Source organism: Sphaeramia orbicularis, chromosome 20, assembly GCF_902148855.1.
Source record: "Sphaeramia orbicularis chromosome 20, fSphaOr1.1, whole genome shotgun sequence".
Taxonomy (NCBI): domain Eukaryota; kingdom Metazoa; phylum Chordata; class Actinopteri; order Kurtiformes; family Apogonidae; genus Sphaeramia; species Sphaeramia orbicularis.
The window spans coordinates 12831402-12849384 of record NC_043976.1 but is presented as its reverse complement, the minus strand read 5'-3'; the positions used below and the strand labels follow the sequence as shown (position 1 = coordinate 12849384).

At 36.4% G+C, this 17983-nt stretch overlaps 1 protein-coding gene and 1 pseudogene across 1 annotated transcript; one reads left to right on the top strand and one right to left on the bottom strand.

The window, feature by feature from the left end:
* Window positions 1-7425: 7425 nt before the first annotated feature.
* On the top strand, window positions 7426-13497 carry LOC115411573 (charged multivesicular body protein 5-like). The gene is made up of 8 exons (XM_030123762.1): window positions 7426-7584; window positions 9491-9603; window positions 11488-11534; window positions 11682-11775; window positions 11868-11939; window positions 12123-12231; window positions 12988-13103; window positions 13184-13497. Exons 1-8 carry the CDS (start codon window positions 7524-7526, stop codon window positions 13232-13234), a joined length of 663 nt encoding a protein of 220 aa, XP_029979622.1. The 5' UTR covers window positions 7426-7523; the 3' UTR covers window positions 13235-13497.
* Window positions 13118-16722, bottom strand: LOC115411572 (FAST kinase domain-containing protein 3, mitochondrial-like; annotated as a pseudogene).
* Between the last annotated feature and the right edge of the window lie 1261 nt (window positions 16723-17983).

Here is a 17983-nt window from a genome sequence, read left to right as displayed (position 1 = left end):
TCATAGGATTTATTTTGAAGATTAACCCTCCAGTATCTGGGTGCACCTTTTAGGCACACTTTGCACTTCATTTTAAAAAACTTCATATTATTTTTCACAATTTAAATAAGGTTAGAATTCAAAAGTTGTTCATTTTTGCATGATCTTTAAAATTCTGGCCACCAACTAAAATGTGCACATTGTAAACAAAAGAAAATTACAAGACTAGCATCTGTCTCCCAAGTGTGCCAAAAATGCACTATTTCTTCCATTTGATATGTATGATTAGGGCTGACCTTGATTTACAAAAGTAAAATCAAATTAGAGCAGAAAAATAAATCAATGTATAATATTAATAGTTTGATTTATAGGTGTGCATTTTACGCACACTTGGTGACAGATGCTAGTATTTTTGAACATTTGACCTAGTGCCAAAAATAATAATGCAGATTAACCAATGTTGGAGTTAATCATTGACATATGTCAGGCTGCAAAAATCAAATAATATGCGATCCAATTTTTATGTAGTATATTAAAAAAATATTTCTTTTTGTTTTTTGCATTAAAAAAAAGGTTTGTTTACATTACAAACACAGCATTTAAAGGGTTAAAAAATCTGACAATTATTGAGTATTTGGTATTTTTTTACGGCTCAAGTTGATGAAATAGAAAAAGTGTAAAAGAATTAAAAACAAACTGTATGAATTTTTTTTTTAGTTTTTTATTCCACAAGTGTGTGAAAAGACATACTTGGTGCTTAGTAAGGGCCTTGCTGGATGGGATACCGGAGGGTTAAGTAGCATGGATTTTACAAAGCATCTGTTCCATGATTCCACAAAGAACAAGAAACATCAAGGTCTGTATATATATAAAAAAAAAGATTAATTTCATTCCTCTTGACAATTTTTAACACAGACTGTGTCTTTAGTCAGATTAAAGATGGGTGTGAACTACTCTTTGCACAAAAAAACACCATTTGTATGATAGAAAAGCTTCAGTTTGCAGCAGTTGTGACCTCCTGGATGGTGTAAATAAACAGTAGTAGTGTTTCCATAAAATGTCAAGCAGATCTGAAGCAAACTTTGAAATGAAGTCACAAAAGTGAAAATGCAAATTATGTTTCCATAAACTTGTTTGGAGCCCATAAATTAGACTGTGTTGTGTCATCAGCAGGTGGTTCCGTAGGTTTATAAACACAGTAGCAGAACCAGAACGTTCTGTAGTTTTCCATCTGAAATGACCACGGTGACTTGTTTAACCCATACAGACCCAAACATCCACCATTGACCAAAACCATCTACTGATCTAAATGGTTTAATCCCGTTGATCCACTAATCCTATCAATACATGTAAATAATTGGTGTAAAATACAGTTTGTCATCTTTTCTTGGTCATCAGATATGACCCATTTGGACGTTCCGAGGCTCCGTAGTGAACGTGGAACACCGTCATCTTCTACAACATTGATTCACCAGTAAAACCCATGGAGATGGATCAATGACAGTGGCTGTAGACACTTGGTTCAAGTTCACTTATTGATATATTTGCTGAAAACGTTGCTTTTCTTCAGTTTTCTCTGTTTTTGATATTAACCCCCAACTTTAATCTGAGCTTTTATGAACATCTACATGATCAGTAAATTAAACAGAGGAAAATACCTGATTTTCACTGCAGAAATGGAACATATAGAGGATAATATTATAATAAATGGCAGTAAATCACTTCAGAAAGGTAAAATATAGAGAAAAAATATTTGAGAAGTGACACAAAAGTAGTACTGGGTGTTTATGGATTAAAATGGGATGGTCTCCAGCAGTGGCAAACAGCTGATCAGTCACATGAGTAAAATGTTTGTTATATAAGAGCTTTAAAAACCTTCTCCAATTTCCTCTTATGCACATTTATTCGTTCCATAAAAAAGCAAAAGCACATCAAGCGAGTGAAAACCCAATGCTGAGAAATTCACAAAGTGTTTCTCAGATGTTGCTTTTTCAATGAACATTTTCCTGTTTATGGAAACACACCTACTGTTACCAGTCAAACCAGTTAAAGTTATTGGAATACAGTGCCATCACTTCACACAAAGATGTTGAATGGGAAAATGAGGCAGACGCATGAAAGCCCTGAGGCGGTTCATGTAATGTTCCGCATTCATTTTTAATTTCCTTTGGTAATATTTGCCGAATGTGCCTTTAACAGTCCAGGATAACCCAGCTCTGTGTACTGGTGGAAGGGATTTTAGGAAGGATTGCTGCACCGGGTCAAATAGCACTTACAAGTATACACAATATTTATTTATTTACTTACTTATTTTACACTGTTAACATGTCAGTGGCAGCTGCATGAATCACTGACAGCAGATAATGTGCCAAAATCCTCTTCAAAGGGTGAAGAGCTTGTATGTGCTGGTTTGACCATGATATTGGAGAATTGACTCATAATTGAGTTTGAGTCACTAGGGGTTAGAAAAGAAAAAAAAAAAAAAAGCAGTGCGTAAAAGTGGGATTATCGATGGGGAGTGTGAAAAGGAACGTCCTGGACTTGAATGTGCATTTAAATTTGACAGAGGGCTCTATAACAGCTTTGACTCTGGAGTTATGTCCAGTTTGATAAGTTCTAATTCAATCACATGTGCTGTGAATGGCTTTGTACCATAGTTAACGTAGCTCTGTCTGAAATAGTCATGCTATTATTGTAGAGAAGTAAAAGCTGTTAACAAATTGTTCACATGTTGAGTGTATATACAGTATATTCTGACAAATGTACAGATTATAAAATGTACAGATTACAAAACACAAACTATTTGAACAGACGTCACTGAAATATATTGAATTTATAGCATGTCAACGATCATTGCTATGAAAATGAAACATCTGCAGCCTTTATGCTTGTCGGATTGTGCCGTTGTGAGCTGTTGAATGTATTGCAAATAGACTGTGTATAATACGATTACCTAAAGTAGAAAGTCATTTATCTCATTAGAGCAGAGCTTCTGATAATATTCAGTTCATTTAGTAATAAAACTCATTTCCATAAGCAAATTAACTTTGGTTGCTGAACCATCTTTGCCTGTTTCATATCAGTATTGATACCCTGAGCCAGGACTTTGACTGTTTGGGGTGTTATTATTATCATTTTATTTTATTTTATTTTTTTCAATTGTTAAAATGTAGCCTGAACATGTACTCTGATATAGATATAAAAATAAATACAGACATAGCACAAAAGTTCTGTTAAAAAAACACTGATATTAAAACTCACCATGAAAAAGGCTTTTTAAAAGTCCCCACTGTGCTGCTCTGCTGCTGTATATTGACTTTGTTTACTGTCGACCAACCAGGAGATGTGCTGATCAAAATACCCTGTCTGTGAAGTATGTATTATTAAAGTTGAACAAACCCTCACAGATTGTTTTCATTATCAGCCTCATGTGTGAATGCTCTGCAGAGTGTGAGTCGATAAAATCTATCCTTTCTTTACATCGTGTTTTATCTGAATTGCAGTTTGAAAGAAGAAAAGCACAAATTTTAGAGACAATTTGCTGCACAGACATGAACTCTTATGGTAAGAGATATAAAACGCTGCTGTATTTTTAATTTCATTGTGTGGCAACAGCTCCTCCCAGAGGAAAGAACATGTAATTACTAAACCAAAGGCAGGTTTGACACAAATCTTACATGACTGCCATCTACAGGATATTAATGCATACTTGATTTAACAACAATTTACAGATGGGAATTCCAGTCTTATTTGCTGAAATAAATGCAGTCAGTTGTTACATAAAATATTGGATTTGGTGCAGCTGTTTCAGAAATGTAACTGAGTTTGTAATTGTTGCTTTTTTCTGTGTGTGTGTGTGTATATATATATATATATTATATATATATATATATATATATATATATATATATATATATATACACACAGGGGAAGTGAAATGTATTTAACCCTTTCATGCATGAATTATAAGAACCTTAAGTTTTTTTTCCTGAGTGTTTTTATTCCTCTTCAGGCATGAAAAAAAACAAAACAAAACAATGCAATTGAAATTTTTATGACCCTATTTTTCATGGAGTTACAAAAATATCCACTCAGCTGGACACCATGCATTTAATTTTTGAAGCAAAGAAACATACAGGGTGGGGAAGCAAAATTTACAATGAACATTTAGTTGTTTTTTCTCAGCAGGCACTACGTCAATTGTTTTGAAACCAAACATATATTGATGTCATAATCATACCTAACACTATTATCCATACCTTTTCAGAAACTTTTGCCCATATGAGTAATCAGGAAAGCAAACGTCAAAGAGTGTGTGATTTGCTAAATGCACTCGTCACACCAAAGGAGATTTCAAAAATAGTTGGAGTGTCCATAAAGACTGTTTATAATGGAAAGAAGAGAATGACTATGAGCAAAACTATTACGAGAAAGTCTGGAAGATACTATTAAAGAAGAATGGGAGAAGTTGTCACCCAAATATTTGAGGAATACTTGCGCAAGTTTCAGGAAGCGTGTGAAGGCAGTTATTGAGAAAGAAGGAGGACGCATAGAATAAAAACATTTTCTATTATGTACATTTTCTTGTGGCAAATAAATTCTCATGACTTTCAGTAAACTAATTGGTCATACACTGTCTTTCAATCCCTGCCTCAAAATATTGTAAATGTTGCTTCCCCACCCTGCATATGTATATATATATATATATATATATATATATAATATATATATATATATATATATATATATATATATATATATTATATATATATATATACTTTATTGCTTTAAATTAAAAAAAAGTCACATGTTCATGGTATGAGGAGTGAAATTCAAGAACTGTCCACAAAAGCCATGCAATAGAATTCAGACAAAGCAAATTGTTCACACAAAAAAAAAAACATCTTAATGAATGACGTCATATAAATATAATGAAATAAAAAGTATAATATTAAAGTAACAACCAAACAAACTCTTATATTTTCCTTTGATTTACAGTGTTCTAGGGTTTCATGAAAAGTGCTTACAATTATTTATATTATTATTATTATTATATATTATATATTATTATGCAGAACTATTTTAAGTACTTACCCTTTGCTTGAGTGTTTCCATCTTATGAAGTTTATATTTCTACTCCACCACACCCCAGAAACACTCTATGACCTTTGTTTGACAGCTTTATTTAACTTACTACGTACTTTTAGGATTATATTTTTCATCTCATTCCTGTGCAGTGAAAATCACATCTCCAAATGTGTTGAACTGAAACTTCTCCTCCTGAGCTAAATAAAGTGGTGAAAAACCCTAAGTAGGCTAAAAATAATAATAATATCTTTCTATTGGATAATTGCTGCAGGTGACGAATATATTTCAGCTGGAAACAATTCTAACTGATGCAGTAGCTTCTCATTTAACAACATAAACAGCATAAAGATTGGACTATGTTTAATGAGGAAAGGTCATGTGGTCTGATGAGTCCAGACTGACCCTGTTCCAGAGTGATGGGTGCATCAGAGTGAGAAGAGAGGTGGATGAAGTGATTACCCATCATGCCTAGAGCCTACAGATAAGCCTGTGTTATGGTCTGGGGTTGGTTCGTTGGTCAGGTCTAGGTTAGGTCAGGTAGGTATTTTGATGACATTGCATGGGCATTGTTGTTTCATAAATGATGACGCAGTGAAGGCGTCCCAAAACCAAAACTAAAAGTGATCCAGTGAAATATTGAGTCTTTTTTTTTTCCTGGCGGTGCACCTTGGTCTAGAGCACAGGTGTCAAACATGTGGCCTGGGGGCCAAATCCGGCCCGCCAAAGGTTCAATCCGGTCCCTGGGATGAATTTGTGAAATGCAAAAATTACTTAAGATATTAACAATCAAGGATGTTAAAATCTTTTAGGTCATTTCAGTCTAAAAATGATAAAACCACTAAAATACTACCATAAAAACCTACAAGTAATGAAAACTGTAAATTTGTCTCTTTGTTTTGGTGTAAAAAAAAAAAAAAAAAGTCAAATTACACCAAAAATGTTTACATTTACAGACCAGTCTTTTACAAAAAATAAGAATATCTGAAATGTCTTAAGAGAAGTATGTGGAATTTTAATAATATTCTGCCTGTTATTTGATGTTTTGTGTATTTGTAGATCCACTGTGATCTGTACGCTGTGATTCATGTATAAATGATAAACTAAGCTGTAATACTGTTAAAATTGTATTTTACTAAAGAATTTTCAGCTTGTTCATATTTGTTCATGTTATGTTCAAGTACAATTTGTGGATGTAAACATTTTCATTACAGAATTTACTTTTTACATTCAAAAGTCTTTATCCTATTACATATATATTTTACTGGTCTGGCCCACTTTATATCATATTAAGCTGAATGTGGCCCCTAAACTAAAATGAGTTTGACACCCCTGGTCTAGAGAATTAATCGAATCAGAATGAGCTTCAGAATCAGAATCAGCTTTACTGGCCAAGTATGTGAACACATACAAGGAATTTGGCTTCGGTTTTACATTACTCATGACATACAGTTCCAACATGAATCCAGACAACATGTGGACCTAGACATAATATAGACGAACATTTGACTACAGACAAGGACAACAATGGGTTGAGATTTACAGTGGATTTATAATGTAATATGTACAGAGTGCATATTAGTTTTTATACAGTGAGTGGATGCGTGGATCCAGTCTATTAAAAATATAGTTTAGGTATGTATTATTTACAGTGGGATTTACGTTGTAATATGTACAGAAAGTGCAAACTGAAGTTTAATAGTGCAAATTAGACAGTTTTATACAGATTGCAAAATATAAGTTTGTGAGTTGGTGAATGGCTGGATGGCTCATGAATGTCCCATTAAATACATCTTAAGCCATGAACAAGAAGTATATTTCTTTGCACAAGCTCAGTGGAGCAGTTTTCCAGACATGGATTAAGCAGCCTAGTTCAAGACTAAAAAATTGTGTGTCATTACCTCCGCCAAGGAGGTTATGTTTTTGCCAGGGTTTGTTTGTTTGTCTGTTTGTTTGTGTTTGTTGTCTGTCCGTTAGTGTGCAACATAACTCAAAAAGTTATGGACAGATTTGGATGAAATTTTCAGGGTTTGTTGGAAATGGGCACTGATCAGCCTTGGCGGAGGTCTGCGCTCTCCGAGTGCTAGTTCTTTTTTTTTTTTTTCTTTTTTTTTTTTGAGCCAGGCTGTGTGAGCAGCATATAAATACAGCATATATTCATCTAAAAACCCCATTAAACAGATGCTTATACTTTGACTTGAATGCAGACCTTTAACAGGAGTATTTCAGTATTTTCATTTTTCAGTAAGTATTTTACGTTAGAATCCTTCCTCTTCTAAATAAATAAGCCTGACACATCAACACCAGAAGAACTGGATGGGATGATTCATTCAGTGATGGTCATGTGACTCTTCTGACGTCACCACAGTCTCTTCCGGGTGTTTCTTTCGGCTGGACGTAGAACTGTGACAGAGACACAACTCTGATTTTTTTAGCGACTAAAGTTTTAATTCCCCGAAATGAACCGCATATTTGGCAGGGGAAAGGCTAAGGGTCCGCCGCCCAACCTTTCGGACTGTAGGAAATGTAAGTATTATCCCGAAATAACTTTTTTCGAGGACTGTTTTGAGGAAAGTAAACAAAGATGGATGATGGGAGTTAGCTCGTTGTTCGCCAACTTCTATGAGCAGACACATAGTCGGTGTTTGCGATATTTAACCGGGGTTTTGCTATGTTAAAGGACTTGAATCGGCTAGAACTGACAAATAAATGACGCTAGAGTTTTATTTATCGCTATGTACTAAAAAACAGGGTGTTGAACCAAAACAATCAGTGCGTCTGTTCAACTTCTGTATCAGTTTTATGTGAGTTTAAACAGGAATGTCAGTCATTCAGTATGTATACAACAGGGTCACATGGTTGGCATTAACCTGTTTGACTGGTTAGTAATCTACAGCTGCTATTATTAGAGATAACCAGACAGGAAGAAACCATATGAACACACCTGCTGATATGGGTTTGGTTAAGTTTCGCTGTATCCATAACAGTGGCGGCACCAAGGGGGGGCATGGGGGGGTAAATGCCCCCCCAGTCCCAACCTTTGCCCCCCCCAGTTGCCCCCCTACCCAGATTTGGGCAAATCTTTTGGAAAATTCTGGCAACAAAGAAATATGAAAAATCCGTCAATGAAAGCTTACATAACACATTTTGATCCACTTATAATACAAGTTAGTGAACCGAAGTCTACAGATGTTGTCAGTGATTATATACTCGTGCATGTAGTGGAAGCCATTGTATATTGTCACAGTAGAGATTGAAATCCAGTAGGATTCCTAATCCTACTTGGACAGATAGGAATTGTAGTTTGTCCTAGGACAAACTGAAATCCTACAAGAAATTAGGATCTGAAGATTGGAATTCCAATCTGTCCTAGGAGAATTTAACTCATAATGGCCCTATGCAAATGTGTCCATTTACATACCAATGACATTTACATACGGCCATTGAATAAGGTTGGACCAAACGGCTGGCACCCTGGTTACAATGTGTATTAACCTAAGGGACATATACTGTATCTAAGATATGAAAATAATTCAGCTGGAATAGTGATGGCGAAATTGTATGCTTACCTATGCTGAAATTGACTGGAATTTTGGCTGTGAAATGATTCAGTCTATTTTCCATACATTTTGATATAATCTGACATTCTCTAATAGAATTCGAGGTTGTCCTGACAGAATTCTTATTTTTTGCCGTAGGACAGACTGAAATTCCAATCTTCAGATCCCACTTCCAAATAGAATTACAATCTGTCCTAGTAGGATTGCAGATTCTCCTAGGACAGATTGGAATTCCAATCTTTAGATCCTAATGTCTTGTAGGATTTCAGTTTGTCCTAGGACAAACTACAATTCCTATCTGTCCTAGTAGGATTAGGAATCCTTCTGGATTTCAATCTCTACTGTGACATATACATACGTTTTGTTTGATTAGTTGGTTAGGCTATTAGTTTTATTTTGTTTTCAACATTTATTAACTTGCATACATTGGCATTGCTGTTTGTTTGCTGCATGTCATGCTGTAGTTTTTAACAAATACCTTGAATACATTAAGTATTACCTGATTTTACCTAAAATTGCCCTCTATATGAAGTGTAACGGATAGGCTATACATGATATATTATATATATATAATTATATATATATATATTATATATATATATTATATATGTTATGTATGTATGTATTGCAGCCGCTAAAGCGCAAAGCGTTAATTTTGCACTATGCACGAAATTTTTTGTTTACCCCCCACCACCACCACCACCATTTTCTTTGCCCTCCAGTTGCCCCCCCCACTTTTAAAATTCTGGTGCCGCCACTGTCCATACACCTCATTTTACAGCTCATCAGCTAATATTAACTGTAAGAACCAATCAAGTTATCCAACTGTCAAGTATCAGGTGCTCTACCAATACTTTGTCTTTTTCTATTCAAGGTTGATTCTCGGACGGAGTCCATTGACAAGAAAATTGCCAGACTAGATGCTGAACTTGTTAAGTACAAGGATCAGATGAAAAAAATGAGAGATGGACCTTCAAAGGTGAGCTTTAGTGTGTTTCTACCTGAACAGTCAGTGAATCATCATTCTCATATCATATGGTTGTTATATTACAAAAATATGGACATCCAGGCAGAGGTGTCAAAAGTATTCACATTCATGGCTCAGGTAGAAGTATAGATACTAGGGTGTAAAAAGACTTCTGTGGAAGTTGAAGTATCAACTCAAACTTTTTACTCAAGTAAAAGTAAATGTAAGGGGGAAATACCAATAGGACAAAGGCCTAGGCCACAGGTGTCAAACATGCGGCCCGGGGGCCAAAACCGGCCCGTCAAATGTTCCAATCCAGTCCATGAGATGAATTTACAAAGTGCAAGTTAGGGCATCAAACTCAAAAATAATGTCATAATAACCTATAAATAATGACAACACCATTTTTTCCCTTTGATTTAGTGCAAAAACATTAAATTATGAAAATGTTTACATTATAAACTATCCTTTAACGATAAAATGTGAATAACCTGAATAAATATGAACAACCTGAAATATCTAAAGAGAATTAAGTGCAATTTAACAATATTTTGCCTGTTACTACATGTTTTGTGCCTTTGTAGATCTGCTCTGTAATGCATATGTATAAATGATAAGTCAAGGCATAATATGGATAAAATTGTACTTATATTTCTTAACAAATTGCATTTTTTTTCCAGATTATTCACATCCTTTTTGTTTGGATAGTTTTTAAATGTAAATATTGGCATAACTGAATGTTATTTTATGCACTAAAACAATTTGGAGTTGTCATTATTTATTGGCTGTCATGCTATTATTTTACTGGTCCGGCCCGCTTCCAATTAAATTGGGCTGAATGTGGCCCCTAGAAGACAATGAGTTGGACACCCTGGCTTAGGCGGTGCCACGGGGGCCTATAGTGCACTACCCCACTTCCCCAAAAACACATTTTTCTAAAGGCCATAATGACTTTGTAATATTAAAATGTTAATTTTGAAATATTTGGGATGCACTCGTCTACCTGTTTCAGCCGCATATATGTTCATTGAAAATTAACACATTTTAGTCCAATGCAAATGTATTAAAGAACCATATATGTGTACTACTGAGCATTAACATGTGTTTCATGGAGCGGAATTTATGATGACTAGTTGAATATAAGTATTGGAATGATGCAAAAAGTCAGGTGCGATGGATCACGTACAAACCAATAGGGTGTTAGAATGGTATATGTTTATACTTCTCATCCAACCACAATTAAATTCATTCTATCCGGATGGAGCGATTTATCTGGATAGTTTTTTTTTATTTGAATGATGACAAGATGGAATGAAATTGTTTCTTTGCATGTTCGAAATAAATAAATAAATAAATAAATACATACATTAACATGCTGAAATGAAATAGGAGTAATGAGGCTGTTTTTAAAATGTAAGGAGTGGAAAGCACAGATAATTGCCTGAAAATGTAAGGAGTAGAAGTAAAAAGTCAGCTGAAAAATTATTACTCCAGGAAAGTATAGATAACCAAAATGTCTACTTAAGTAAGGTAAAGTATTTGTACTTCGTTACTTGACACCTCTGCACCCAGGAAAGTCCCTTTGAGACACGATCTCTCCATAGAGTCCTGGTCAACATGGCAACAAGTAGTTTCACATCGAAAACAAGTCATATAAAAACACACTAACCTCTGTGAAATACATGTAATTGAATAAAAGCCAAATATTGTAAATGTTTCACTTATGCAGTTGTGTAACTAGTATATAACTCTGCAAAGTTCTTATCACTTCTAATAATTAAACAGGGTGTTACTCACATATTTTGGTCTCTTTAAAAATGACAGGAGGTGCTGTCAATATAGTCCTCGCATCACAACCTATGGAAACTTAATAAATATTTTTTCTCTGCCTCATAGAATATGGTCAAGCAAAAAGCAATGAGGGTTCTGAAGCAGAAGAGAATGTAAGTAATTTAGTTTTTATTGATTGAGTTTTATTGATTAACCACATAAAAATATGAAAGCTCAAATAGTTTCCTTCACACCTCCAGGTATGTTTTCTGTATGTGGATCCTAAAAACCTCACTTCATCTCCTCTGTATCTTCTGCAGGTATGAAGGCCAGAGAGACAACCTCATGCAGCAGTCGTTCAACATGGAACAAGCAAACTACACAATCCAATCCCTTAAAGACACTAAAACCACCGTAAGACGCATGAAATGATGTATCAGACATTAAGTTACCCCAGAGATGTGGGAAGAAATGGGGTTTGTTTTAACATCTTTTTTTTTTTACAGGTTGATGCCATGAAAGTTGGCCTCAAAGATATGAAGAAAGCATACAAGAATGTGAAAATTGACAAGATTGAGGTATTAATTTACTTAGTTATTAAATGATAATATGGCATTCACTGGACAAACCCTTACATTTTGTCCCTCTGTGGCAATTTCAGAAGAATGTGGAGGAAGCCTTCCTTTAATATTCAGTCCCTGTAACCCCTGATAAAGCAGGTGCATGGCGGATAAACATTTTCATTTTTTGTTAATATTCAGGATCTTCAGGATCAGCTAGAAGACATGATGGAAGATGCCAGTGAGATCCAGGAGGCACTGGGCAGAAGCTACGGTACCCCTGACATCGATGAGGATGACCTGGAGGCAGGTCAGTAAAAAAAAAAAAAAATCTGCATTTTTCATTTTGTGACTTTGAATGTAAAATACAGTTTTGCAGTTACTTTGACACCCCATGTACAGGGTGGGGAAGCAAAATTTACAATATTTTGAGGCAGGGATTGAAAGACAGTGTATGACCAATCAGTTTATTGAAAGTCATGAGAATTTATTTGCCACAAGAAAATGTACATAATAGAAAATGTTTTTATTCTATGTGTCCTCCTTCTTTCTCAATAACTGCCTTCACACGCTTCCTGAAACTTGCGCAAGTGTTCCTCAAATATTCGGGTGACAACTTCTCCCATTCTTCTTTAATAGTATCTTCCAGACTTTCTCGTAATAGTTTTGCTCATAGTCATTCTCTTCTTTCCATTATAAACAGTCTTTATGGACACTCCAACTATTTTTGAAATCTCCTTTGGTGTGACGAGTGCATTCAGCAAATCACACACTCTTTGATGTTTGCTTTCCTGATTACTCATATGGGCAAAAGTTTCTGAAAAGGTATGGATAATAGTGTTAGGTATGATTATGACATCAATATATGTTTGGTTTCAAAACAATTGACGTAGTGCCTGCTGAGAAAAAACAACTAAATGTTCATTGTAAATTTTGCCTCCCCACGTGTACGTCTCATAAGGCAGTAGATGATGTCATTTCCGACATCATTTTGTTTGTCAACCCTTTGTCCAGTGAATGCAGTCAGCTGATAAATTCTAGTGTTCATAAATGTCTGTGTGTTTAGAACTGGATGCTCTGGGAGATGAGCTCCTGTTGGATGACGACAGCTCATACCTGGATGAGGCTTCGACAGCTCCTTCGATCCCAGAGGGTCTGCCTGGCGACAAGTCGACCAACAGGGTAAGTCACAGCTCTGGGGTTTTTTTGAATATTGGAGTTTGACTTTAGTTCTGGTTTAATTTTGGTGTTTTGTGTTTCAGGATGGTGTTCTGGTCGACGAGTTTGGTCTTCCCCAGATCCCCGCTACATAAAGAACCTAAACACTCAACAGCATTGAGTTTTACATGTATGATAGCCTTTTGTATTTATCGAACTGACACTCCCAGCCTTGTAGAGCTCAATGAAAAACCAAAGCATCTTCTGTCCAATGATTGATGGAAACTTTAACATATCAAGCTTAAAGTTTATTATTTCATATGTATCTGTGGTGATTGTTAGATTGGTCTCTTAACTTTGTACATTCTCTGCAGCACGGTGTTGCCAAGAACAAAATAAACTATATTTTTTGACAATCTTCAATTAGTGTGATACATAAATAAAACCCATTTCAATGTACAAATGTATTCGTGCTTAATCAGTGACCTAAAACACATTCATTTGGCAAAGACTCATAAGCAAAAATAATATTTATTTAAACTAGAAAACAAAACAGCCCTTCATTTCACTTCTATCATGTTTTCTTCTGTCATTAAATCACCAGCTCAGTCTGTAACTGTGAGGGAAGATCTTCTGGTGCAGGTATTCCACCACACTGGCCTTGGTTTGTAATTTTTCAAATTCATAGAAAGGAATCTAAAAAAACAAAAACAAAACATAAAAATCATCAGTAACCTTATAAACAAAGTATGAGACTAACTCAAAAATATTAAAAAGTCATTACGTGTGATACAAATAAAGGCTGTTAAGCAAATTTCTACATCTTCCTCCGTATTAAAGTGACGGACGAGAAACAAAGGGAAACTAACCTGAACAACTTCATATCCCAGAAGCCTCAGATGTCGTTGCTTAGTGGCCTCTTTTCCGAGTAGCTGCCTTGTGTTTGTAGTGAACCTCTTTTGTCCATCGATACAAAGTGCTATCCTGCAAACATAAATTAAACTGAACTGAGAAAAACAAAATATTACTTTGGTCCATCCCTAAAAGAATGCGTAGGTCGAGAAAGACAATCCTGTATGAAACGTGACAACTTTTACCTCTTGTATACGTCGTCGTTATAACTGGCAGGCAGCACATACCCGTCTTCATCCACTTTTATCTCCATGTCTATGGGTGAAAAGGAAATATTAGACCCTTGGAAGAGGAAACATCCATGAAATAAATCAATGTTATTATTAGAATATTACCGATTGTGTAGCAGTACGGCGTCAAAACCTTGGATCCAAAGTACGATCGAGCACCGAGTAAATTCAACAGTCCATTTTTCACCGAGTTGTACAGATGTGTGTCCACAGGCGTCTCCAGGGAGCGTCCAGGTGTGAGGAAGGACTTAACGCGGTACCTGGGGAGGAGCCGGGGCCCCTGAGGAGACATAACACAGTGTCACATTGTACATTTAAGGATATTTGTTTCAGATTAGGCCAGAAATCTGCCTTATAGCTTTAAAGGAGAAATCTGACAAGTTCAATGAGATCAGTGTGGTGTTTTCTACTGTCCATGTAGTTTTCAATTTTTGGAATTAATTTTTTTTCCCTCAATCACAAAATTCTCTCCATGTGCAAGATAACTCAAAAAGTTATGGATGGATTTGGATGAAAATTTCAGGAATGTTGATACTGGCACAAGGAACAAATGATTAAATTTTGGTGGTGATCGGAGGGGCACTGATCTGCCTTGGTGGAGGTCTGCGCTCTCCGAGTGCTTTTCTAATTCACATCTGTTTTGTTTTTAGTTGACAGTGCAGTATGATCACATAACTGTAATCCACTGAACCTCACACAGGAATGATATGTTAAGTATGAGGGTGTGTATCAGAGCAAGTGATTGTGAGTTATCCTTTCATCTTTAACTGATATATTTGCTTAATACTTTACCTCATAGAAAGGACACTCCAACTTTACAGTTATGTAAAGCTGAGTCAGCTGTGACAGAACATATCGGTCCATTCCAGTGTCCTGCTCTGAAAGACAAAGAACACAATTCATGCCGTGTCAATATAGGACAATCCCTTCTTCTCCACGTATTACATCTTTATGTATCCATTCACATTCAGATCATGACAGGCGTCTGACAATATTTACCTTGCAATTGCTGAAGAAAATAACTTCCAAAAACTTTGGAGACAAAATTCACAGGAAACCTCTCAACGAGGATGCAGGAGTGAAGCAGGTTGATCAATGTCCGAGGCTGGAAATGTGAAAAGCGTTTTTGCAGGGTTGTTTCAACTTTCCTGAACACATCGCCAGCATTGGGTGGGAGGTAGCCCAGCTTCCCATAAGCCATGATCTGCCTGGCCACCTGGCTGGTGTTGTACTCATCCGCCCGGTACACAAAGCTCTCAGCCACAGAGTCAAACACCAAAGGCGATAAGATGTTCCTCCACTAAAGAACTGCATCACCTTGGTAACAGTCTCTGGGTGGGATGTGAAGGCTACTGTGGGTACATACCTCTCCATTGCCTGCACAAAGTAATGATCACTGTGACCAAAGTGCATGAGTGCACCTAGCACAAGGGTGAGCTCCTCATCAGTAAAGTGAGGTACGTGTCGTACTGCCTGCTTGCATAGATTGATCACAAGTGGCATAGCCTGAGTCTGATTTAAGCTCACAAGGACACTGAGCAGCTCACTAACCACAGTAGGATTCATACGGGAGGTGACTGTCACAGCGTGGGTGTGCATGGCGTTCAGCAGGTCACAGTACTTTCCATCTAGACCTCCACCACTTTGCAGAAGTCTATAAACAGCACTGAGGTCTTCAAGGCTCCACTGAGCAGGCTCCTGTCTTTGGATTTGTGACATTACCTGCTCCAGCATCACAGAACCAGGACCCTCTATAGCCAGCATCGCCTGTCCCAGGATACACAGCTGCTCCACAGTCATCTCTCCCTTGTCCAACCTTTCCTGACTCTCAGACACCAGCCGCACCATCAGGGTGCTCCAGGGATCCAAGTAAAGGCGGGTGCAGGCTAGAAGAGCTGATACCAGACCACCATCTGTCAGCCGCCCGGAGTCCTCCTCCAGCTGAAGGCACAGGGCTCTGATGGTGACGTTCTCCAGGACTGAGGGGTCCTTTAGAGAGTGACCATCCTGCTCCAGATCGGCCACACAGTGAAGCACAAGCAGCCATGGTGTCAGACATGATCTCTACTGTCCGCAGGAGTCTGAGCACCTGCCTGGACGATGAGCAGCTGTTCAGATGCCGATGGAAAACCTCCTCCTCTGTGGCTGTGGGTCTGTGCAGCTGGGTCAGACGGAACCGAGGGAACGAATCTTTGTGGAGTCCAACAGAATTGCTGCCAACAAAGGTCGGTTCCCGGACTATGGTGGTGGTCAGGTTTCTTTTCCAGCAGTCTGGCTTGAGCTGTCGACAGCCGTGGCTTCGGATGCAGTGGCTGGATGAGGTACAGAGACAGGCTACACAGGGGAAGACCTGGACTGAGCCTGGTGGAGGGACGAACAGGACGATAAAAGGGCACCGAGGAATCCCGAACCTCCCCAGCATGGGAAGTCTGTTGACCAGCTTCAAAGCCATGACCCCAGTCCAGGACAGCCCAGATCTAAACCAAAGAGAGTATATGGAAATAACTTTAACCCTTTCATGCATGAATTATGAGAACCTTTGTCAAGATTTTTTCCTTGAGTGTTTCTATTCCTCTTTGGCATGAAAAAAAAATTGCGATTGAGTTTTTTTTTTTTTTTTTTCATGTAGTTACAAAAATGTCCATGCATTTAATTTTTGAAGTAAAGAAACATATGTTTAAAACCCAATATCAGAAAGTGAGATAAAAAAAATGAAATAAAAACATTTTAATCCTGCTAATCTGATGTTTTCTCACATTTTAACATATTGTAATGCTAGTTATTACTCACTTCATGTAGATAATTTGGAAAAAAAAAACAAAAAAAAGAACAAAAACCTTTTTGTCAATTGATTTACACTCAAACATGTTAGTGAAGATCAGGTTTATCTAGAACAGTGGTTCTCAACCTTTTTTCAGTGATGTACCCCCTGTGAAATATTTTTTCAGCCAAGTATCCCCTAACCAGTGCCAAGCATTTTTGGTTGAAAAAAATTACTTAAAACAGAGTGCTGTGCCATCAGTCTCTGATTTATTAAACTTTGGAGCTCTATTTGTAGTGGTCTCTTGAACTATTTGGAAATAAAAAGATATAACTAAAAAAAGAAAAATAATAATAATAATTAACTTCATTTTAAATAAAGATTTGCGCACATAAAAACAGTTATCAACATAAAGTGTCCTCCTTTGGGATTATAGTAAAGATCTGTTCTCAAAAAGAAATACTTAACTTAATTATAAATAAAGATTTGTCTACATAAAAATTATTTTCAACATAAAATGTCCTCTTTTGGGTAAACAGTAAAGATCTGTTCTTAAAAAGAAATAATTAACTTAATTTTAAATAAGAGCAGAAACTGCTAAAATATATATATACAGTATATATATATATATATATATATATATATATATATATATATATATATATATATATATCTTAAAATATCTATTTAATAAAAAAAGAAGACTGACAACATTACCAACTGTCAACACTGAATATTGCATTGTTGCTCTGAACTGAGTGTTTCTGCATTTAGTCAGACACTTTAGTCAGACACTTTGCTGTGGGACTTTGTCATTCTTGGTGGCAGGGAGGCAACTGCTGTGATCAAGCTCTTTATTTTTAAAGGATTTTCCCATGAATACGACTTTTTAAATATATTTTAAAATCTCACGTACCCCCATTTGAGAACCACTGATCTAGAACAGCACAGTTTCAGTGCTGGTCTGAATGTCAGTGTATTATGGGATGGTGCATAAGTGT

Bases quoted from the DNA above. Each gene is read 5' to 3' on its own strand.
- LOC115411573 (XM_030123762.1), top strand. From the start codon at position 7,524: ATGAACCGCATATTTGGCAGGGGAAAGGCTAAGGGTCCGCCGCCCAAC. The intron at 11,776-11,867 runs GTAAGACGCATG...TTTTTTTTACAG, and splicing joins TTAAAGACACTAAAACCACC to GTTGATGCCATGAAAGTTGG. The intron at 11,940-12,122 runs GTATTAATTTAC...GTTAATATTCAG, and splicing joins TGAAAATTGACAAGATTGAG to GATCTTCAGGATCAGCTAGA.